This window comes from Macrobrachium nipponense, chromosome 3 (genome assembly GCF_015104395.2).
Source record: "Macrobrachium nipponense isolate FS-2020 chromosome 3, ASM1510439v2, whole genome shotgun sequence".
Lineage (NCBI taxonomy): Eukaryota > Metazoa > Arthropoda > Malacostraca > Decapoda > Palaemonidae > Macrobrachium > Macrobrachium nipponense.
The window spans coordinates 112,833,399-112,857,222 of record NC_087202.1 but is presented as its reverse complement, the minus strand read 5'-3'; the positions used below and the strand labels follow the sequence as shown (position 1 = coordinate 112,857,222).

Here is a 23,824-nt window from a genome sequence, read left to right as displayed (position 1 = left end):
CTAAACGATTAACAAAATCATTCGTCATTGCGGTGATGCACAGCTAACTTGAGATAGAGGGAGGGAGCACTTATATTTTTGAGGAATAATGAATGAATGATTTATCATGCGTATCGATATTGTTGAGAAGAGAAGCGATAATAAAATCTTCACTATAATATGTACATAAAAGCAGTACAAATTCACATAAAAAAATAAAATTTTATATTTTACAATAAATTTAACCAATAAATGATAAAACATGAAAACAATCAAATGCAATGCAGTACAGTGGTTCCCCGTATTCGCGGGGGATGTGTACCAGACCCCCCCGTGAATAGTTAGAACCCGCGAATGTTTGGAACCCCTATAAAAACGCTAAAAACAGCCTAGTATTTTGTTAGTTAAAACTCTAGAAAAACCACTACAAATTTTCATACTTGGTTTTTATAATAGTTTTATCACAAAAGGTGCATTTTATGATGAAATTGATAAAAAACCAGGAATTTGTGGATATTTCTCATAGAAAAATACCGCGAATGTACGAATTTTCCAAGAATACTAATGCAGGGAAACGTTCCCGATAGACATCCGCGAATGTAACCACTGTAAAAGTAACTTAGCTCCATAATAAACACACTGGCAGCGTGTTCAGCTTCTGCATGCTTTCGATTGTTTGTTTAAATAACTTCCTTGTGAAAAGTTATTTACGTGGTTTTCTTGGTCAACTGTTATTTTTAGTGTATACAAGTGATATGGTGTGCCAAAGAGAAGTAAAACCTGTGGGTGTAGTAAAGTCTCCAATTATTAGAAATGAAGCTGTCCTTAGCCTCAATCGTGACATGATTGGATCAGTGAATGGTGTAGTCGGAAGGGTATGAGGCTGAACTCCAATAAAATGTACGTAAACATCATTGATAAGCAGATCTTGTACAGATTTTCCAACCCATCCTCCCCTCCAAATGGATGGGACTTGGGTGAATGAGTCTGAAGCTTTGAATATTCTAGGTTTAACTTTTCTTTTGACTCACATCTTACTTTTGAGGAACATCTAATAAGTGTCAGCACATGCCACACAAAAGTTAATTACTGCATGTAAGGCCTAATATATTTATAACAGTGATAAAGTCAATAAAACTTATTTTTAGTCATCTGTCCTTCCTTTACTAGTTAATGTTACCTGCTGTGGATGTCTCCTTCTGCCAGAGATTTATTTCTTATAGATAAAGTGGTTGATGGTGGTAGGTTTCCGTTTCCTAATATCAGAAGTTATGACTTGGACCATCAATGGATTGTCTATTGTTTGTCACTTTTTCATAAGCTGTATGTTAACAGCTATCTTTCACATTCACAATCGATTCCAGATCACTTTTCAGCAACCAGATTTGCTGAATAGCAAAACCAATATGCAGTAAATATACCTCACTGTCAAACTACTGAGTTCCAGAGGTCCTTTATTCCTCACATCGTTAGACTTGGAACATTCTCCCCTGTGGATGTCACGTAATTGGAACTTCAAAAGTTCAAGCAAAGATATAATGTATTACTGTATTACCCTAAAACAATTCTTACATTTTATTTTAATAATTTACTAACATTTTTATCTACTGATTACTAATTTGTTAGTTAATTTTTTATCTTTAATAAGTGATCTCTTCTTTCTGTTCTTCCCATTACTTTGTTACTTCCTTTTAATGAACACCATATTCTTTGTAAGCTTGAACTTCATGTCAATGGCCCCTGTGGGCTTGTCACATATGAATATGGTTCATCTCTTGAATAATAATAATAATTATAATAATGTGAGAAGGTCTGGAAAACATGCGGATTGCATATGCCAATGATTCTACTCTTCTAGATGCTGTTCCTTCTTTATGTCTTAGGTCTGTGGTTGCAGAATCCCTGAATAAAGATCTGGCACATTCACAAGTGAGCAGGCTTAAAGCATGAAGTTCAGCCTTTCTAAAACTCAATGTATGATAGGTAGTTGATCAAGAACTCTTTTGCCTTTACATCCTGATTTATATTTAAATGGTAGTTTTAAACGCTGGTGACTCTTTAAGATTTTGGGTGTATCTCTTGATTAGAAACTGACTTTTCAGAGCATATAATATTGTTTCTTCTGTTTCTGAAACTGCTGGTATCTTGCAGCAGTATTTTTTTAATGCTTCATAAAGAAGCTACTATACCTTCCTAAGTGTCTTAACTCTTCTTCCTTGTTTGGGGTATTGTTCTCCACTGTGGTCTTCGAGTGCAGACCCTCAACTAAAATTCTTGGGTAGAGTTATGGCTTAGTCAAGCTCATTTTACCTATCCTTAATGCAGATTTGCAGTAATTACATAAAGTGTATTCATTATGTTGGTTGTATTATATGTACTATAATAAAAAAACAGCATCTGGACTCGTTTGTTTACCTTACTGAGCTGTTTTTGCTCGCAACGTTAGGTAGCTTGTTGCTGCATACTGCTCATCATTTTCCACCCTCATGTTTAATACCACTCAGTTTCCTAAGAGTTTTATATTGGCTACAACTAAAACTGGGACTAGTTTGCCTAGTGCAGTTATGGAGCCCTCTGATCTCCAAATGTTTAAGCAAATTTATTCCTGTTCTTTGCTAACATCTTCTGAATTCATGTGTGTTGGCTTTAATTTCTAAGCCTTCATATTTATCTATTACCTTTTCCTAAAACTTGCCTCTCTACAGGCTGATTTCCTGGAGCACTCTTGTGTTTATAATCTGTAGACCCCTTCCACATAAGTTTTTAGCTCAAAAATTAAAGAAAGACAGAATGCAAGAGATCATAGCACAGAAGATGACATTATCTCAGAATCAGGGTTCTAGGGAAATGCCAGCACATTACCAACACCAGTAGGATCAAGAAGCACTCAGAGGAACAAGCTGGAAATCAGGATGGATTGTGTGGCCATTTCATTTTTTCTCAATTATAATAAATTAATCAAATGGGAGGCCATTATGGTTTCTAACAGTATTGATATTAATTTCTAAAGATATTTTAAGTTTATATGAGATTGAGCCTACAGAGCTAACAATAGTTCTCAGAGAATTATTTCTTTATGTGTTTTAACAAAGCTGTATAAATATGGCAACAGGAAATTTACTGTAACTAGAAAGCTGAGAAATATAGATCCTATCTCTTTTCTATATAACTTAGCATCCTTGAAGCTTCTAATCCTAGCAAAGATCCTCAAATTAAGCTCATTTCTAGATATCAGTATTGATATCAATAATGATGTTGAAAAACAAAAATCAAAGATAAAAGGGATTTTATACTAGGGTATACAGTGTTTCCATCTAATGTACCTAATTGTATGATGTTTTAATTGTAAATTTCCCAATTCTTCCAATTTGCTAATGTTTATATGGAAAAACGCAACAATATTTAACTGCATATATTTTGTTAAAACTTTGAGGAATTTGGGGGAGGGTGGTCAAAATTTGTCTGCCCCGTAACACTCACCCTTCACTGACTGAGCAAAAATACCTAGGAATAATTTTTAATTTATCACACTGTGAAACATACGATTCTCTCTCTCATCATAATACTGATTTAATTTACATATTGTTCCTTATAATTTTGAACTTTCTTTCATTATCTAAAATCAAGTATCCTATCTAGCTTGTATTCCATTTCATTTTGGCATCATAAATTCATTTATGAGTAAGGTTACATGGAAGGCTTGGCAGACAAATGAATGATATTTAACTCTGCATTGTCGCTACAAATATAACTTGTACGATTTTATGACTAGAATTTCTATGATTAGTTAGAGGAAATCAAGCAAACAACAAACATGATAGGACCTTGAAGCTCTGTAAGATGTTGCATTATTGAACAATATGTGTCTGAAGACTTAGGAAAACTGTTGTCTCAGTTTTGTTGCTGATAGTACAAAGAATCTCTAATCTGGAAGTTATGGCACAGCATGCTATAAAACTATGGTTAACATGTTTTTCTTATGGAAGAAATAATATATTATATAAATAATGTGTATAATTCTATATTCAAAGAATTTTTTCTTTATAGGTCATCGGGGAATTTTTAACTGTACTACAGATGCTATGTATCATCTGTAATTTACCTTTAGGCTATAAAAGCAAGCATGACAATGAACTTGCAACTGTAAGCATCCCTTTCCTCATCCTATATCCACAATTGTCCCTTTTATACTACATCCTCTCACTTTCAATACCATAGCGTAGTACAGGGTTGTGAAGGTAAGCTCAATGAAGGCCTTAAGCCAATACATGACCCTAAGCCCAGGTCCTCATATATGTTTTCTTGTTAATATATTACTTTATGTTCTATTAATGTCTTGCTTGTCAATATTCATTTTATTTCTCCGCCAAAATTTGAATTTACCAAGTATAAAGATGTAATCTGAATTTACCATGCATGAAGAAGACATAAATAAATCCATAATAAATGAAATACTTTTCATGACATACCTGCAACCAAATTTGAGCTGCTTGGTGCCTTTTTGTTCCCTAGTAATGATGCCCAACCAGAGGGTTTTGCTTTGGGTGCTGGTGTAGGTTCATCAACATCAGCTAAAAAATCTGGAATAGCAATGATTGCAAATAAGACCACAAACATAATACAAAAAACAATATTGAACAATAACAGGTTTCTAATTTACCTGGTTTTACTATAAAATATTCAACCAACATAATTGTCAAAGCAACAATTAACGGGATCAAAGGGGAAAATACTCTTGCAAATTTACTAAAAGAATATATCTAACTTGACCTGGACAAAGTAGTTGTGAATGCAGTCTTCTTTTCCCCATAATGATTTATACCTACACATGGGAAATGTGTTTTACAAAATTGTACACAGAATGTATACTACTAAAGTAAAAAACCAAAACAAAATAGAGTTGTCAATGACAAGGAAAGTAAAATAATGAACAATAACTCCTATATATAAACTAGAAGCTTAGAAAGTCAAACTTTCCTCTGATTAATAAGCCTAGACATGCTCTAGGTTTTCCATAGAGAAATTTTCTAGGAGAAAAAACAAGAAATTAGAAGCAGCATTTAAAAAAAAACTGGCTAGCCAGTAGAAGTGATATTCATACCACAAAAAACACCAATTCTAATATGAATGATCTGAAAATGAATTATGGAGTTCAACACATTACCTATAAATTCCTAAGGGCTAGTAATATATTCACAGCAAATGACAATAAAACCCAGATCCTGCATACCAATTCAGCAAGAAAAAGAAAGGACTGAAGTGCATAACCACATCATGCACCATCATTGATTCCAAACCAATAGGCCTAGGTTGAGATCAGCTGAGAGAATAGAAGTCAAGAGACAGTTCCTAGTTGCACTATTCCTCCTAAAAGGGAGGATATGAAATACACTCATAAAAGGCAAGAGCAAGGGTGAGCACCTTCTACTGCCACCCCTAATCCTAACCAGAAAAGAGACAGCATAAGCCAATATTTGTATGAAATGCATACTTGTTATAGTATGGCGAAAGTGAAGATTTTAAAAAAGAAACTTAAATAAAGGAAGAAGGCTCCCAAAGCAAGAGAAAAAAAAATGAAAATGAATTTATTATTATAGTATCTCTGACATATAAAATAACCATCAAGCCCACTAAAGTAAGTGTTACTGTAATGAGCTTCACAATCGAGTTGAATTCTCTGACCAAAACAGCAACAAGGATATTATCATTTGACAGTGGCCAAGAAGAGTGCAGTTGACAGTCAGGTGAATGAGCAGTAAACCCTCACCTCCCCTCACATACCTTTTTACCAAGTTTCAAAACCAAACCAGCTGTTGCCAAAGAATGTTCCTAAAAAATATAAGGGTCTATATTTTGAGGCAACAATGTTTAATAACCTGAAGTTTTACAAGCCGAAACAAGTTCAGTGATCAGTCACAATGGAGATCAAAAGGTGACGGCTGACAGTCAGGTGAATAGATGGCAGCCAATCCCCTCACCTGCCAACAGCTGACCACCTTGTTACCAAAACTCAATGACTGAACCAGTTTGCACCAACAGTACGTATACCCATATAAAAGATGAAAGTGCATTCTAAATAAACAAACAGCATTTTAAAAAATATGATACAGATGTGTACATAAAACTTATCACCATCTATACCAATTTTATTTAACCGTCTGCTGCTTACTTTGTTACCTTACCTGCCCAAAGATCATCTTCTTTGGCTTTATTGTCCTCTCCTTTACTATCAGCTTCCACCAAATGTGTTTCTTTTGGCTCCTCTAAATCTGCTAGTAAAGGGTTTTTCTTCTTCTTGGTACCCTTTTTTTTCCGAACTTTCTTAGACTGTGACTCATCATCTGCATTCAACTCCTCAACCTCATCATTTCCACTGTCAAGATCATCATGGTCACTTTCCACTCCTGAAAAACCATACCTATTATTTAACATTCAAAAGGTATCTTAGCAATGAAACACTTGTCTAAACTGTCAATGTGAAAAAAATGGTTTACAAAATGTCCGATAATATCCTTCAGAATGGAGAACAGCCAACCCCCACTATTTGCAGACTCACCTGTTCGCTGATTTTTCTATGGAACTTATATACACATTATTAAAGGAAAATTTGCCTCTTCATGGTATTTTTACTGAGAAATATTCCCAAATTACTGTATTTTCATGACTAAATGCACTTTTTGTGATAAAACTATTAAAATATTAAGGTATATAAGCATTTCAGAGGGTTTTTCATGTTTGAACTTTCAAAATAGGCAGTTATAAGCATTTTTACAGGGGGCTCTTAGTATTTGCGGATCCTAACTATTTGCAGGGAAGTCTGGAACGCATCCCCCACGAATATGGGGGGTTTACTGTATACTTGTGATCTACGTGATTTATATTAAACTCACATTAACAAATAAGTAGTACTGCATCATGAAAAATTAGCAAATGTTATAAGAAATGACAATTTGTCCAAAATTGCATTTTTCCTAACTATACAAACCTGAGGTCCTTTTACAATAGGAAGGTACTAGCGGCAGCTGGATAGGTCGTAAGCTTTCGAACAAGGGGTTCGGTAGTTAACTGCTTGTCCGACAGGCGCGCGCAGCGCGACTGGTAGGTAAACAAATCACTTTTGCTTTTGGCCCAAAGCAAAAAGAACTGCAGGAGTGAGGGGTGGCATGAGGTGGGGCTATGTGTAAAAGGACCTCAGGTTTGTATAGTTAGGAAAAATGCAATTTTGGACAAATTGTCATTTGTTCCGACACGGCATACAAACCAACCTTCGGTCCTTTTACAATAGGAAGACTCACTTCTTGGTGGGAGGAATCTGAGTCTTTTGTGAACAGACTGGTGTTCGCCCAACCTTGGAATGCCTCCCTGGTCGTAAGAGCGAGGGAGGGATCCAAGCCTCTGTCCGATTGATCGGGGTGTGCACCGCAGGATCAATGGTCAGACCTCTGGACCAAGTACTAAGAGAGAGGCAAGCGTATCTCTTCGTACCAGCAAACAAGAACAAGTTCCTAGTTGCAAGATTCAACATAAAGTTATGGTTTGTCTCTTGTTGGCATCCACTTCCCCCCCCTTGTAGGAGAAGTGGTGGATATTCGCTCCCATCCCTAGTGAAAGGGATAGGATGGGGCTCTGTCGAGTAGCTCACCCGGCCATCTCGTCCTTATCCAGCAAGGTGATGACCGTATCCCTCTACCCACAGGTAGAGGGGAGAAAAGATAGGAAGAGAAGCCAGTCACTCTCTCATTCACTTATCTATTCTTACAGTCACACCAGGACTCGATGCTGTTCAGCCTGCTAGGGTCTGGGTTAGCTACACAACGTGTTGAGCAGCCACCACGGGTCCTAAGGAAAACGATCCAAGGACCTGTGGGCAATATCCAAAAGTAGAAGGAGGTGCCGGTGGTCCTGGTTGTACCAGACCCCTGCCTTCAGTACCTGCGCCACGGAGAAGTTCTTGTGTAACTCGAGGGAGTGTACTTCTAGGTCATCTTGGTGCTGACGAAGAGTCTTCAACACTCAGCCTGGGATGTCGGAGGTTTCTTCAAGAAAGCGCGGTCGCGCTTTCACAGGACAAAGCAGCATCTCCTTCGCATCGAAGGTGGTGAAGTCCATTAGGGAGGGGATTGTGAAGGACTCTAACCGATCGTCAGGAACCGTTAATGGGTTCAGAGTCTTCGCTACGAATTCGGTACGAAATCGAGCGTCACGAATCCCCATCCCCTGGATGCTTGACTTCGCAGGAAAAGTCATGCAATTACCTCAGAGGAAAAGAAGGGAATGGTCGTATGACCTATCCCTCTTCTCAACTTCGGTGATGTCCTGTACCCATACTGGTCTATCCGTCTGCAGCGAAGTTGTTGTTCTCGGTAGTGGATAGGACACCGACACTCAATGTTGGGTGTCGATGGTATGGGTACTGTGACAAGCCGTTAGGACGAAGAAAAAGATTGTTATGGAACAACCGAACTAAGTCCACAGCGAAGTTCGCTAACAGACTTGGGCGCTCCGACAGCTGCCGACTGACTGCGTTCGGTAGGAGGCAAGTTGTCCAAGCACCCGAGCAAGTCACGTGACCTTCGCCTTAAAAGGGTTATGCCAAGAGACTAAACAAATAATTTGTTCGTCACCGATGCCAGAAGGCAAGGTGATGACTCTCTTAAGGCATGTGCCCAACAGGCGAAAAGTCACTTGCCTTCTAGAGACCGAGGTCCTTGATGGCAAGATAACTCATAGTATAGTTGATTCTCGGCTAAGGAGAAACAACACTATGTGTCGTGAAGACGAAGGTGTACAGAAAATGCAACCTACGTCTTCACAGCTGAACCGAGAGAAGGATTCTCAAGATTCGAAAACTGTGCTACAAAGACTGAGAACGCTGAACCGCTATTCATTGCTGTCCGGTGAGGATCGTAGTTGCAATAAAAGCGGAGCGCTTTTCAGTAATGAAGACAGGGAAATACTGCCTGAAGAACTGCTTCTCATGGGCTGAACATTTTGGAAGTAGAGCTGTCAGGTCGGAGAGTAGGCGATGTCTTCTGACATATCTGTTAATTCGGGGCGAGCAATGAATAATTGCACACCTACGAATACGAGATATTTTGAAGACAAACTCAGATGTCTGCAAAAATCATTCGCATTATCGTGGTGCGAGCAGCGGTTGACTAGTACAGACTTCTGTTACCGTGCGGTAAACAGAAAAGATGAAAGAGTCCAAGAGATATCTCTGTTGAAAATTCTCGCAATGTCGAAGGCGATGAAATCGAGCGTCACAGCAGTAGATGGTCCTTCATTATTGCGAGAATCCCCGTTAATCAGAGACCTAAGTCCATGATTGTTTGGCAGAGATACGGTTCGGTAGTCAATCAAACCAGGGGAGAGAGAGACGAACCGACCGTGCATCTCCGAGACCTAGCTGATACTGAGCCGCTATCAGGCAGTTCAATACGCAGTAGCTCTCGGTGACTCGTCATCCTGAGTTGCCAGGTAATCCATTATTCCACGAAGGAATGCGTTCGGCTAGAACCATCGAGCATAAAGAATACGCTCGAGCAATTATATTTAACCGAAACGGATTTCGGTAAATACAAAAAAGCTGATTTGGTGTTGTCATGACAATACCAAGTATCTAAAATCGAAACTGATAACTGCTGGTTGCAGGCAACCCCGAGTTACAGTTCAATTAAGATACAATTCGTCTCGGTCACAAACCGTAGAGTTAACTACGGTATGCGCCTACCCCCCGGACAATTCAACTGTTAAAAGAATCATGTCGCGAGGGTAATATAGTAGTATATTTGTAGGTTCTGTACCACGACCTCCATCCTAAATTCTTACTCGAGGAATGAGAATAAGGATTGGAGATCGACCACCTTCGTTCTCTAGTCAAGAGAGTGAAGGAGAAGTCTTTCCCAAAGGAAAGCTTCAATGGTGAACAGAATACCGAAGACGATAATTCAAGCCAAACTGGAAGTTCCCGTCCGTTCTTCTCTATTCCAGGTTAAACGCCTACTGTGAGCTACTCTTCTTTCAGCAGCAGTCTTCTTCCAAATGCTAGAAATTACAGGAATTCGAGCATAAGCGAGGTCCCGCCATTATCGTGTAACAATTGTCGGGGATTCTCGCTCACTTTGGACCGTGGTCTCGCCTAAAGTGGTTTGGAGATCGTTAAAAAAACTCGAACACTCTGAGTATGCGATAAGAAATTCCGTGTAGAATTCTAAGCACTCTGCGCAACCCCCCACCGAATTCGTCAAACGATATCGGCTGGTGGTCCTCTCGATTCCCGTAGGAATCGAGAAAGGGGCAGGATCCCTCCTCAACAACCGGGGCTTACGTCAGGTAGGACCCGAAGGTCCCCCCGGTAGCGCAGCCCCTAACGTGGGATCTTACAGAGAAATCTCTGTAGGATCCCTCCCCTTTCCCTCGTAGCCGTAAGGAGAGAGGGTAATGGGGGAGGAATTGGATACTGGCTCGCCTTCCCAGCGGAACTAGCAGTTGGAGAAGAAAAGGAGCAGCCATCGCCTTACGGCGATGGCCTCTCAGAGCCTGGGAAAACGTATCGTCAGGAGAAAACGTTTTCCCCCGAGGAGGGTTACGAACTCATACTGTAGGTAAGGGTCTGCCGCCACTGTGAACGTCGTCTGGGTGGGGCTGATCGACACCTGACATGAGGAGAGAGCCGATACCGTCCTCCGACTCATTCCAGTCCTCGTCGAGGTTGTTAAACCCCAGGAGGACCGAAGGGGTATTCAAATACGGTGTCCGAAGACACGTAGGAAAACGCCTCGTAGCAGTAGAGGATAAGTGAAGTAGCTTGTTCGACCGGCCCGAACTGAGAGAGCCTTCTTGTCCTGGAGACGAGAGACTACCTGGTTCAACACAGTCGGCAAGCTCCGATCGCGGCAGACCCACCGTCGATTTGGGTTCCCTCTCGGGCCCCAAAACGACTCGAGCCGAGACGTGGCTCTGCTGGTGGGAGCGGCGATCCTTCCCCGAGGTCGTTGTGCTGACGAATCAGCGCCATAACCTCGGCAAAGTTCCTCTAGATCTCGGAAGTCACAGCATCTTGCAGAGTGGGACCGTTAAGCCCTTCGAACAAGAGCATATTCCGAGAACCTTCCTCCTAAGAAGGGGGAACAGCGACAGCCCTCTCATTCTTTTCCTTCCCCATCCACTTGCGCATACGCCTGGGCCGGTCCCAAGAACCGTGCCTGGCACGTAGGGCGTCGTGGTGGGATCATGAGGGGCGCACCCCTCACGATCACTCCTCAATACCTCGCTCCTCCCGGTGTAATCCGAGGAGGTTGAAGGTACGGGAGAGGCAGACTGACGCTCCCTCGTCGCTCGCTGGCAGAACCAGCAGGCTTGGAGGGCTGCAGGCGATCGTCAACCCGCGGTGGCGATCGAGCTGCAGGCCTGGTCGAACCGTCTCGCTGTGGAGAACGGCTGGACTGAGCACAGCGGCCCCGATCTCGAGTGTCAGAAGAGCTGGTGCTGGTTGCCGTACCCGATCGCTCTCTGTGAGAGCGACGGTCAGGCGACCACTGCAGGCTCCACTGTCACAGTGAGACCGGTGCTCCTCACGCACGTCACGTCGCTGGTTCCAGCCGTGGCTGGCACCGGCGAACGGGAGGACCTCTTCCCAGCCTCAGCCCGTGGCCGGTCGTGGACCGTCACATCCCCGGGTAGCCAGCTGTTCGCCGCGAGAGTGAGAGCTGGTCTGGTGAGAGTCGCTGTGAGCGGCTGTCACCAGTCTTCCGCCCCGTGCCGTGAACCTGACGCTGAGCGGACTCAGAGGTCTGGTTCCTGGCTGCACGGTCGCTGGTAGGCGACCGTACACTCGGTACCCATTTCCCGCGAACGACGAGGCCCGAGACGGACCCTGATGCAGTGGCGAACCACTGACACCAGGCGAGGAAGTACCGGTGTTAGCCGGTACCCCTCTGGTCCCCGTAGTCTTCTTCCTTGCGGAAGAAGAGACGGGCCCCGCTCCCGAAGGAGCAGGAGGACCAGCGGAAGGAACCCTCCCGTCCCACCGAGGTGAGACGGGTCCCGAGAAGCTCCCGAGGGAGACTTCTTAGGAGGGAGGAGGCAACCTTCTTCTTCCTCGGCTGTGAAGCCTTAGAAGTCGAAGGGGAAGAGGCGGCAGCCGACGACGATGAAGAAGATGAAGACGACGACGACGACACCTTCCTCCTCTTCTTCGTCAGCTTCCTCAGGACAGACGTAAGATCTGCTATCCAGGGCGGAGCCGGGCTTGCTGTAGCCGAAGCCAAACACCCAGGGACCCGGACAAACCCGTACAGACAGACCAAAGTCTGGGGTAGTACCCACCACGAACAGGACGACATCAGCAGGTATGGGCATCTCAGGAACAGCAAGGCACAGCCAGCACAGCATCGGTAGGGACAGCCAGCGCAGCAACGGCAGGACAGCCAGCGCAGCAACGGCAGGGGGACAGCCAGCGCAGCAACTGCATGGACAGTCAGCCCAGAATCGGCAGGTACGGCAGGCAGCACCGGAAACACAGGAAGTGGAGCAGCAGCCAGCAACATCCTGGTACCGGCGGCAGGTCCAGGGGCGAGCTCTAGGGCAGCGGAAGTGTGGTCGCTGCAGCGCGGCAACCACGAGCGGCGGCGGCACGCCCCCCTCTCGGTACGGCGAACGGCACTTCACAGCGGCTGTAGGCAAGACTGTTACCACGTGAGGCGAGTACAACCAGGTGAGGAGGGACGTCGTCACCTGGAGCGCGGTCACCACTCATGGGTGACCGCAGTAGGCCCAGACATAGAACCGCAGCCCCTGGACACTAGCACGCCCTGCAAATGGAAGGACGCCCATACCTCACCAAGGTCCACCGCCTCGTGGCAGTAGCACCTGCGGAAATACAGTAGTAGCGATTAGTGGGGGGAAGTTCCCCTCGCGCGGGGGGTGAGCCCTTCTCCGAACAAGTGGAAGACCCCGAATACAATTGTACATCGGGCACCGAGCGCCCTCCCCCGCCCGCGCGAGACGGATCGGGCGAGGAGAGGAACGCCGATAACCTCCCCCCCCCCACCCCCCCCCGGGGAAGGGCCATCTGTGGGAGCTGAGCGGGGGGGGGGGTTCTCCGTTCCCCACCCCCGCACAGCACCCATGTACCCAACAACAATATAAGAGCCCGAGAGCAATCGTGCCATCGGCCCGAATGCAAGGGCATAAGGATCAAATCCCTGACTGAGCGGAACTTGAACCAAATAAATATTGATGCATCAATAATAAGGAATAAAATGGAAAAAGCATCTTGCATTACGATTCACTTCACAATGAATAAGGGCTCGGATCGAGCGCATTTGCGCCCTCGGTACCGAGCGCAAGGGTAAAAGGATCCATTCCTTACCTTTATGGATCAAGGTTTATGGAAACCTTGATCCATAATGAATTGATGCAATCAATATATATATGAAAATGAAAAAGAATACTGCGCTTGCGATTTCACTTCATACAAATAAAAAGGGGAAGGATCAATTCCGGTAAATAGCGGAAACATTGATCCCAGTAAACAATGCAATCTCAATAAAATATGAAAATGAAAAAGAACTGCACTTGCGATTTCACTTCATTCAAATAAAAAGGGGAAAGGATCAATTTCCGGGTAAGCTCGGAAACTGATCCAAAATGAGTATTGCTACAATCAAAATAAATATATGAAAATGAAAAGAATACTGTACTTGCGATTCCACTTCCATACAGAATAAGTTTTCCGTGCGAGCGCATTCGCTCGGCAACGAGCATACAGGTCAAAAAAATATAAATGAAAAGAGCACTTACTTACATTTCATCTACACATTTCCAACCACATATACGCTCGGAGCGAGCGCTCTCCCGCCCTCGGCACCGAGCATACACAAAACGAGGATCATTTCTGGAAAATGAATTCCCGCACTTACGCCCTTCAGTCCCGCACTAAAAGGGTAATCGGAGGGCGTGGTGAAACCAAGATCCTTTAATTCACATTGAATTCAATGGAAATAAATATGAAATGATTGTACTTACAATTCAGTTTCACTAGATAAATAGAAAAAGAAAAACACAACCATGCGAAAGCAACGACGATAAAGCGGGCAGAGAGCGATGATACACGTCCACACGCCAGCAGGCCGAAAGCAAAAGTGGTTTGTTTACCTACCAGTCGCGCGCGCGCGCCTGTCGGACAAGCAGTTAACTACCGAACCCCTTGTTCGAAAGCTTACGACCTATCCAGCTGCCGCTAGTACCTTCCTATTGTAAAAGGACCGAAGGTTTGTATGCCGTGTCGGAACAAATTTGCATTTTTCATCTTCCCTAGATAAGAACAGGAAGTATTTTGCATAGATATATTTTAAGCACCAACTTGAAATAGACAGGGAAACTTTGTAAAGGTAGTTCACATGTTGACTGCAACGTGTTCCTCATATGGTCCACAGATGACTCTCTTAATGAGCAGCATGTACTATACGTATATGATACATTTAGTACTTACAATTATGTTTACAGTAATAACCCTGAACTTACACGATTCAAGTTGCGCAAAATCACAATAGCACTAACTTTTCATTGGAACCTAAATAATTATCATACACAAGTTCTCCACAATAGTGCGAACATTTGCAAAGTCTCCAGAAACACTGAAAAACCCTGCAAAGGTGTTTATGTTCAATTTATTATGTACATTTTTAAGTTTTAAAGCCTTTCTGTATAAAATCTTTATTAAAAATTTATTATTTTTATTTTTGTACATGCATAAATACAGGCAGTCCCCGGGTTACGACGGGGGTTCCGTTCTTGAGACGCGTCGTAAGCCGAAAATCGTCGTAAGCCGGAACGACGCTTGGAAATATGTCTTAAACTAATAAAAAGTTATAAAAACCTTACTTGTAATCCTTTGGTTACACTACATGTTGTTTCCTGTAGTTTTATGTACAACCTGGAGTTATTTTCATAAAAGAATGCTGGTTCTTGAAGGTAAAAATGACAATTTGTCGAAAATTGCATTTTTCCTAACTATACAAACATGAAGGTCCTTTAACAATAGAGGAAGTAGCTAGCGGCAGCTGGAACGGTCGTAAGCTTCGAACAAGGGGTGAGAACGGTAGTTAACTGCTTGTCCGACAGGCGCGGCGCGCGCGACTGGGAGGTAAACAAAATCACTTTTGCTTTGGTCCAAGCAAAAAAACTGCAGAGTGAGGGGTGGCATGAGGTGTGGGCTATGTGTAAAAAGGACCTCAGGTTTGTATAGTTGAGGAAAAAATGCAATTTTAGACAAATTGTCATTTGTTCCGACACGGCAATACAAAAACCTTCGGTCCTTTTACAATAGGAAGACTCACTTCTTTTGGTGGGTGGAATCTGAAGTCTTTTGGTGAACAGACATGGTGTTCGCCCAACCTTGGAAGCCTCCCTGGTCGTAAGAGCGAGGGAGGGATCCAAGCTCTGTCCGATTGATCGGGGTGTGCACCGCAGGAATCAATGGTCAGACCTCTGGACGAGGACGTTAGATGAGAGGGCAAGCGTATCTCTTCGTACCAGCAATGTAAGACTTGTTCCTGTACAGGAGCAAGTTAAAGTCATGGTTTTGCTCTTGTAGGCATCCACTTCCCCCCCTTGTAGAAGGAAGTGGTGGATATTCTGCTCCCCATCCCTCGTGAAAGGGATAGGATGGGGCTCTGTTCATATAGCTCACCGGCATCGTCTATCCAGCAGGGTGATGGACCGTATCCTCTACCCCACAGGGTAGAGGGGTAGAAAAAGATAGAAGAGAAAGCCAGTCACTTTCTCATCACTATCTATTCATACAGTCACACCAGGACTCGATGCTGTTCAGCCTGCTAGGGTTGGGTTAGCTAGACGACGTGTTGAGCAGCCACCACGGGTCCCCTAAGGAAACCGATCCAAGGACCTATGGGCAATATCAAGAGGTATAAGGAAGTTGCCGGTGGTCTGGTTGTACCAGACCCTGCCTTCCATACCTGCGCCACGGAGAAGTTCTTTACGAAACGCCAACGAGGGGCCAATACTTCTGACTTCGTGAGTTCTCGGACGGGGACGTACCGGATGTCGTCACTACCATCACCTCATACGCCCTCCTGAAGACCTCACGCAGCCAGGACGAAAGAGTGTTCTTTGATACTTCTTTCTTGTTGACCCCGTTGCTAACGAAGAGGCGTCGACACTCAGGCCCCGAGGTGTCGAGTTCTCTTCAGATAGCGCCGTAGCGTCCTCCAGGCAAAAGCAGCATCTCATCACATCATTATCTGCATGACGCTCCCCGTACTCTCTTCGCCGATGCAGGTCAGCAAGACGAGGGTCATTTGAGTTCCCCTGGGTTGGCAAAGACCTTTGGAAGCTGCTCCTAAGCAAGGAGATCTCGAACGAGTTCGAGATGTCCAATCCCGTCAGTTTTCAGGAGGAGCGACAAGGCGGCTCTTATCCTTGACTGTGGGAACTTAGAGGAGCTTCCTCGGCGAAGAAAAAACGAGGAAATCCGCTACCTGCTTGGAAGAGTGGCTCTGAGAAGAGATAGGCCCCGTCTACGACAACCCAACCACCGAAGACGGGCCCGACTTCCCCTGGTACACAGCTGCAGAGGGACTGACGGACGTTTCCAGCCATCTCTGTTGCTGCGCTACGAAAAAAAGCTTCTCGTTCGCAAGAGAAGGTGGATAACAGCCAGCCGTGAAGACGTAGGGACCGGACTGCTCGGTGGTACCGCTCGACGTGTGGCTGGCCGAGAAGGTTGTGCCAATGGGGAATCTCTCTCGTTCTCTTGCGAGAAGAGCCAGCAGGTCCGGATACCAAACGGCCTGTGGCCATTTGGAAGCCATCAGGATCATCCTGAGATTCGGGATGACAGTGCTCACTGATCACCTTGCGAATCAGGCTGAACGGGGGAAAAAGGCATAGGCGAAGAGGTTGTCCCACGGGTGTTGAAGAGCGTCCTCTGCAGCTGACCTGGATCCGGCACGGCCGCGAAGAGCACTGGAGCTTCCTATGTCCGGATGGCGAACAGATCCTCGACTGGTCGCCCCCACAGGTCGAAGAGCCTTTCCGCCACGTCCTGGTGTAGAGACCATTCGGGTCCTTATCACCTGATCCCGACGGCTGAGCGTGTCGCTACTACATTCCCTCCCTGGAATGTAGCGTGCCGACGCTCTATTGAGTGTGCCTCGGCCCACTCGTGCACCTGCCGAGTCAACTGATTACAACGGGAGAGACACATACGCCCCCCCCTGTTTTGTTTGACGTAAGCCACCACCCCGTGGTGTTTGTCGTACATCAACACCACTGAGTGTCCCATCAAGCGGTCTGGAACTTGGAGAGCAAGGAACGCTGCCTTTAGTTCCAGTACATTGATGTGAAGGTGCTTGTCGTTCTCGTACCACACTCCTGAAGTCCGCAACTCTTCCAGGTGTGCACCCCATCCCTCGGGTCGATGCGTTGAGAAGCAGCTGCATGTCGGGGGGGAGAGTGCGCGGAGGCACTCCTCTCAAGGGTTCCTGTCGTCCAGTCACCTGGCTAGGTCCTGCCTCACCTCCTGTGTCAGTGACCATGGAAGGCTTGGGGGATCAGTCGCCTGTGGACCAACTCTCTTTGTCTCCCTGAAGAGACCCGCAGGTGAAGACGCCCGTTAGGGACTGGCTTCCCCGGCCGAGTGCGACAGGTGTCGATCACGACTTGCCATGCTGAGCTACCTGTTCCTGCCGAGACAGAACTGGTGGCTGTCCTCCCTGAATCTGCTACCGTTGTCGATCAGCATACCAGGTCCTTCATCCTCTGCTTGTGCTCGAGATCGGACTTTTCGAAGTTCAGAACGATCCCCAGATCGCGACAGAACTCGAGCAGTCGATCCCTGTCCCTGTAGCAACTGCGAGCGGTAGCTCGCCAGGACTAACCAATCGTCGAGATTTACCCCTCAGGCCACATATCCCGTGCGAATGGCCCAAAGCAGACCACAGTGAACACTTGCGTGAACCCCAACCCCTGTGGGGCGGTTGAGAGACCGAAGCAACTGGCCTGAGCTGGTACACCGTCCTCGAGGATGAAGCGGAGGTACTTTCCGAAGGATGATGAATGGGTATTTGTAGATACGGCATCGCTTCAAGTCCACTGAAAGCATGAAATCGTTCTCCCCTGATAGAGTCGAGCACTGAGCGTGCCGTTCTCCATCGTGAAACCGGGTTCGGGCGAACCAACCGGTCGGGGGAGGAGAGATCTATCACGGGCGCCAGCCGGTCGTAAGGACTTTTCCATCAGGAAGAGTCGGCTGTAAAGCCCCGGTGACTGATCCGTACCGATTCTACAGTTCTCTGATCCAGCATGGTCTTGATCTCCGTCTCAATGCTAGTCCTTCGATGCCCCCTGGAACGTACTCCTGCTGTTGGGGACCGGGTCCAATGGCTGGACCAGGCACCCCCCCACTTTCCGGCAGCAGGTGAGGGGGAATGCCGTCCTTCCACTGGTGAAACGTCGTCTGGTTGGGGCTGATCGAGACCTGACAGGAGGAGAGCCGATACCGCTCCCGACTCAGTCCAGTCCTCGTCGAGGTCGAAACCTCAGGAGGACCGAAGGGATATATAAATACGATGTCCGAAGCGTAGAAACGCCTCTGTCGCAAGTAGAGGAGGTGAAGGAGCTTGTTCGACCGTCCAGAAACCGAGAGAGCCTTCTTGTCCGGAGACGAGAGACTACCCTGGCTCAAACCCCAGTCGGCAAGCTCCGATCGCGGCAGACCCACCGTCGATTTGGATTCCCTCCCCTCGGGGCCCCAAAACGACTCGAGCCGAGACGTTGGCTCTGCTGGTGGGAGCGGCGATCCTTCCCCGAGGTCATTGTGCTGACGAATCAGCGCCTTAACCTCGGCAAAGTTCCTCTGGATCTCGGAAGTCACGCATCTTGCAGAGTGGGACCGTTAAGCCCGCCCTTCGAACAAGAGCATATTCCGAGAACCTTCCTCCTAAGAAGGGGGAAAACAGCGACAGCCCTCTCGGGTCTTCCCCATCCACTTGCGCATACGTCCTGGCCGGTCCAAGAACCGTGCCTGGCACCGTAGGTGCGCCTGTGGTGGGGATCATAGAGGGTGAAAGCGCACTCTCACGATCACTCCTCAATACCATTCGCTCCTCCCGGTGTAACCGAGGAGGTTGAAGGCACGAGGGAGAGCAGACCTGACGCTCCCTCTTTGCTCGCTGGCAGAACCAGCAGGCTTTGAGGGCTGCAGGCGATCGTCAACAACCGCGGTGGCGATCGAGCTGCAGGCCTGGTCGAACCGTCCTCGCTGTGGAAGGAACGGCTGGACTGAGCACAGCGGCCCCGATCTCGAGTGTCAGAAGAGCTGGTGATGGTTGCCGTACCGGTCGCTTTCTGTGAGGAGCGACGGTCAGGCGACTGCAGGCTCCCACTGTCGCAGTGAGACGGTGCTTGTCCTCACGGCACGTCACGTCGCTGGTTCCAGCCGTGGCTGGCACCGGCGAACGGAGGACCTCTTCCCAGCCTCAGACCCGTGGTCGGTCGTGGACCGTCACGTCCCCGGGTAGCCAGCTGTTCACCGTGAGAGTGAGAGCTGGTCTGGTGAGAGTCGCATGAGCGGCGGGTCAGGCCCCAGTCTTCCGCCCCGTGCCGGTTGAAACCTGACGCTGAGCGGACTCAGAGGTCTGGTTCCCTGGGCTGCAACGGTTCGCTGGTAGGCGACCCGTACACTCGGTACCTCCCGCGAACGATTGAGGCGAGACGGACCCTGATGCAGTGGCAGCACCACTGACACCCAAGGCGAGGAGTACCGGTGTTAGCCGGTACCCCTCTGGTCCCCGTAGTCTTCTTCCTTGCGGAAGAAGAGGACGGGCCCCGCTCCCGAAGGAGCAGGAGGACCAGCGGTAAGGAACCCTCCCGTACCGAGGTGAGACGGGTCCCGAGAAGCTCCCGAGGAAGCTTCTTAGGAGGGAGGAGGCGACCTTCTTCTTCCTCGGCTGTAAAGCCTTAGAAGTCGAAGGGGAAGAGGCGGCGGCCGACGACGATGAAGAAGATGAAGACGACGACCACGGACACCTTCCTCCTCTTCTTCGTCAGCTTCCTCCAGGACAGGACGTAAGATCGCTATCCAGGGCGGAGCCGGGGCTGCTGTAGCCGAAGCCACAGGGCCCGGACGCACCTGTACAGACAGACCAAAGTCTGGGGTAGTAACCACCACGAACAGGGACGCATCAGCAGGTAGTGCATCCTCAGGAACAGCAGGCACGGGCCAGCACATCATCGGTAGGGACAGCCAGCGCAGCAACGGCAGGAACAGCCCAGCGCAGCAAACGGCAGGGACAGCCAGCGCAGCAACTGCATCCCAGAATCGGCAGGTACGGCAGGCAGCACCGGAAACACAGGAAGTGGAGCAGCAGCCAGCAACATCCTGGTACCGGCGGCAGGTCCAGGGGCGAGTTCTAGGGCAGCGGAAGTGTGGTCGCTGCAGCGCGGCAACCACGAGCGGCGGCGGCACGCCCCCCACCCCCCTCAGTACGGCGAACGGCACTTCACAGCGGCTGTAGGCAAGACTGTACCCACGTGAGGCGAGTACACCAGGTGAGGAGGGACGTCGTCACCTGGTTGCGTGGTCACCACTCCATGGGTGACCGCAGTAGGCCAGACATAGAACCGCCAGCCCCTGACACCAGCACGCTCTGCAATTGGAAGGACGCCCATACCTCACCAAGGGTCCACGCTCGTGGCAGTAGCACCTGCGGAAAATAATAGTAGTAGCCGATTAATGGTGGGGAAAATCCCCTCGGGTGGGCGGGGGTTTGATCCCTCCCGAACGAGTGAAGACCCCTAATACAATTGTACATCGGGCACCGAGCGCCCTCCCCCGCGCTCGACGGATCGGGGCGAGGAGAAGAACGCCGATAACCTCCCCCCCCCCAAGGGAAGAGCCATCTGTGGATTTACTGAGCGTTTGGGGGGGGGGTCATCGTTCCCCACCCCCGCACATTACCCCATGTACCCACCCAACAACAAAATAAGAGCCCTAGAGCAATCGTGCCATCGCACGAATACAAGGGGCATAAGGATCAATTCCCGACTGAGCGGAACTTGAACCAAATAATATTGATGCAATCAATAATAAGGAACAAAATGAAAATGCATCTTGCAAAACGATTCACTTCACAATGAATAAGGGCTCGGATCGACAGCATTTGCGCCCTCGGTACCGAGCGCAAGGGTGAAAGGTTTCATTCCTTACCTTTATGGATCAAGGTTTCTGGAAACCTTGATCCATAATGAAATTGATGCAATCAACAAATATATGAAAATGAAAAAGACTACTGCGCTTGCGATTTCACTTCATACAAAAAAAGGTGGGAAGGATCAATTCCCGTGAATAGCGGAACATTGATCCCAGTCAACAACTGCAATCTCAATAAAAAAATGAAAATGAAAAAGAACTGCATTGCGATTTCACTTCATTCAAAATAAAAAGGGGGAAGGATCAATCTCGGGTAAGCTCGGAAACTGATCCAAAAATGAGTATTGCTACAATAAAAAAAATAAATATATGAAAATGAAAAAGAATACGTACTTGCGATTCACTTTCATACTGAATAAGTTTCCGTGCCGAGCGCATTTCGTTCGGCAACGGGCACAGGTCAAAAAAACAAAAAAAATAAATGAAAAGAGCACTTATTACGATTTTCATCTACACATTTCCAACCCAATATACGCTCGGAGCGAGCGCTCCCGCCCTCGGCACTGAGCATACCACAAAATACGAGGATCATTCTGGGAAAATGAATTCCTTCGCAATTACGCCCTTCAGTCCCGGCACTCCGGGTAATCGGAGGGGGCGTTGTGAAGCCAAGATCCTTTAATCACATTGAATTCAATGAAATTATTGTACTTACAATTCAGTTTCACTAGATACATAGAAAAGAAAAAACACATCATGGCGAAAGCAAACGACGATGAAGCGGGGCAGAGAGCGATTATACACGTCCACACGCCAGCAGCCGAAAGCAAAGTGTTTGGTACCTCCCAGTCGCGCGCGCGCGCCTGTCGGACAAGCAGTAACTACCGAACCCCTTGTTTTTCGAAAGCTTACGACCTATCCAGCTGCGCCTAGTACCTTCCTATTGTAAAAGGACCGAAGGTTTGTATGCCGTGTCGGAACAAACCTTACTTGTAATCCTTTGGTACACTACATGTTGTTTCCCTGTAGTTTAGTACAACCTGGAGTTATTTCATAAAAGGAAATGCTGGTTCTTGAAGGTAAAAAACTATTGTAATCCTCTGGTGACTACATTCTTGAAGTTTTATGTACAGCCTGGAGTGATTTTTGCCAAATCTTGAGGGGCTACAAGAACAGCTGATTACTATTTACGTATCATATAGACTAATTAAAGTAAACGTATCTTTAAATAGGCTTATATATTAGTATCAACAAAACATTCCTGCTATGAGTCAGAGGCCATTTAATGAAACGAACACTTCTCTGTCCTATCTGTTCAGAAAATAAATGTTACGTCAATCCCCAGAGACGGGTGACCATTGTTGCCAAGGCGTCTCTCTCTCTCTCTCTCTCTCTCTCTGATCAAAATTACACTGGAACTTGACATACGATTGCCCTAATATACGAATGTTTTGAGATACAACAGAAATTTGCGAAAATATAAGCTTTGATATACAACGAAATATTTGAGATACGATTTTGCGATGAGTGTTAGTTGTTTATTGTATAGGCGACCGATAAAGGGGCGTTTCAGTTCTGTTTGTTTGTTGGTGCTGCATGTTAACACGTCGTTGTTTAGTTCGTTGTATTTGCGCCTATTTTTCGTGTTATTTTGTCTATTTTATTATTAACCATGGGTCTCAAAGCTAAAAGACAAAGCAAGGTGATAAGAAAAAACCCAGAAAATGATTTTCGATGGAAGCAAACATGAAATTATAGCAAAGCATAAAAACTTCCAAACCGGCAATCACCATATTTCTAAACTACAACTGATTAAAATAAAAAATAAAAAATTAGTTTAGCAATGTTATTCATTTGTGTTTATTACGTAGTTATTAGTGTACATACGTAAATAAAAAGAGAACAAAAAATCGTTCCTGCCACCCTTCCCTACCTTTCCCCCTGCTGGCCTCACGTCATCTTTCGTTGTGGTAAGTAAAAATTCCTTTCTTTTTTTTAATTGATTTTATTAACATTTATTATCATTTATCACATTGCTATGTTATTTTATCATTATGTGTGTTATTACTCGTTTATTTGTGTATAAAAATTGTGTATATTATATGTAATTTAGCTGTGTTTAGGTGTGTTCATACCGCTAGAACGGATTAATACATATTACATTATTTTAAATGGGAAAAAAAATGCTTTGAGATACAACTTTTGATATACGACGATGGTAAACGGAACAAATTAAATTCGTTATGTCAAGGTTCCAGTGTACTGGATAATGTCTCTCTTTGGATACTTCGATTTTGCCAAATCTTGAGGCTACACCTGAACAGTTGATTACTATTTACGAATCATATAGACTAATTAAAGTAAACGTATCTTTAAATAGGCTTATATTATTAGTATCAACAAAACATTTACTGGCATGAGTCAGAGGCCAGCCGTTTAACGAAACGAACACTTCTCTGTCCTTATCCGGAGCGTCGGAAGACGCCTCTCTTCTCTCTCTCTCTCTCTCCTCTCTCTCTCTCTCTCTCTCTCTCTCTCTCTCTCTCTCTCATTGTAATCTAACCAGAAACTTCGTTTGTTATTATACTGGAAACAAGCAATGATTTTTTTCATTATTTGTGCTTTTGGACTTTGTTATATGTAAACTTTGCGCACCGCAAGCTAGTA

The 23,824-nt window shown here is 46.0% G+C and overlaps 1 protein-coding gene across 1 annotated transcript in view; it reads right to left on the bottom strand.

Moving 5' to 3' along the window:
• The window catches only part of LOC135221976 (craniofacial development protein 1-like), a 95,633-nt gene that overhangs the window by 53,803 nt on the left and 18,006 nt on the right, over positions 1-23,824 (bottom strand). The window contains exons 2-3 of the mRNA XM_064260064.1: positions 6,162-6,383; positions 4,449-4,559 (exon numbers count right to left, since the gene is read on the bottom strand). Of these exons, the coding sequence (XP_064116134.1) occupies positions 4,449-4,559; positions 6,162-6,383 (333 nt within the window). The remainder of the gene's footprint in view (positions 1-4,448; positions 4,560-6,161; positions 6,384-23,824) is intronic.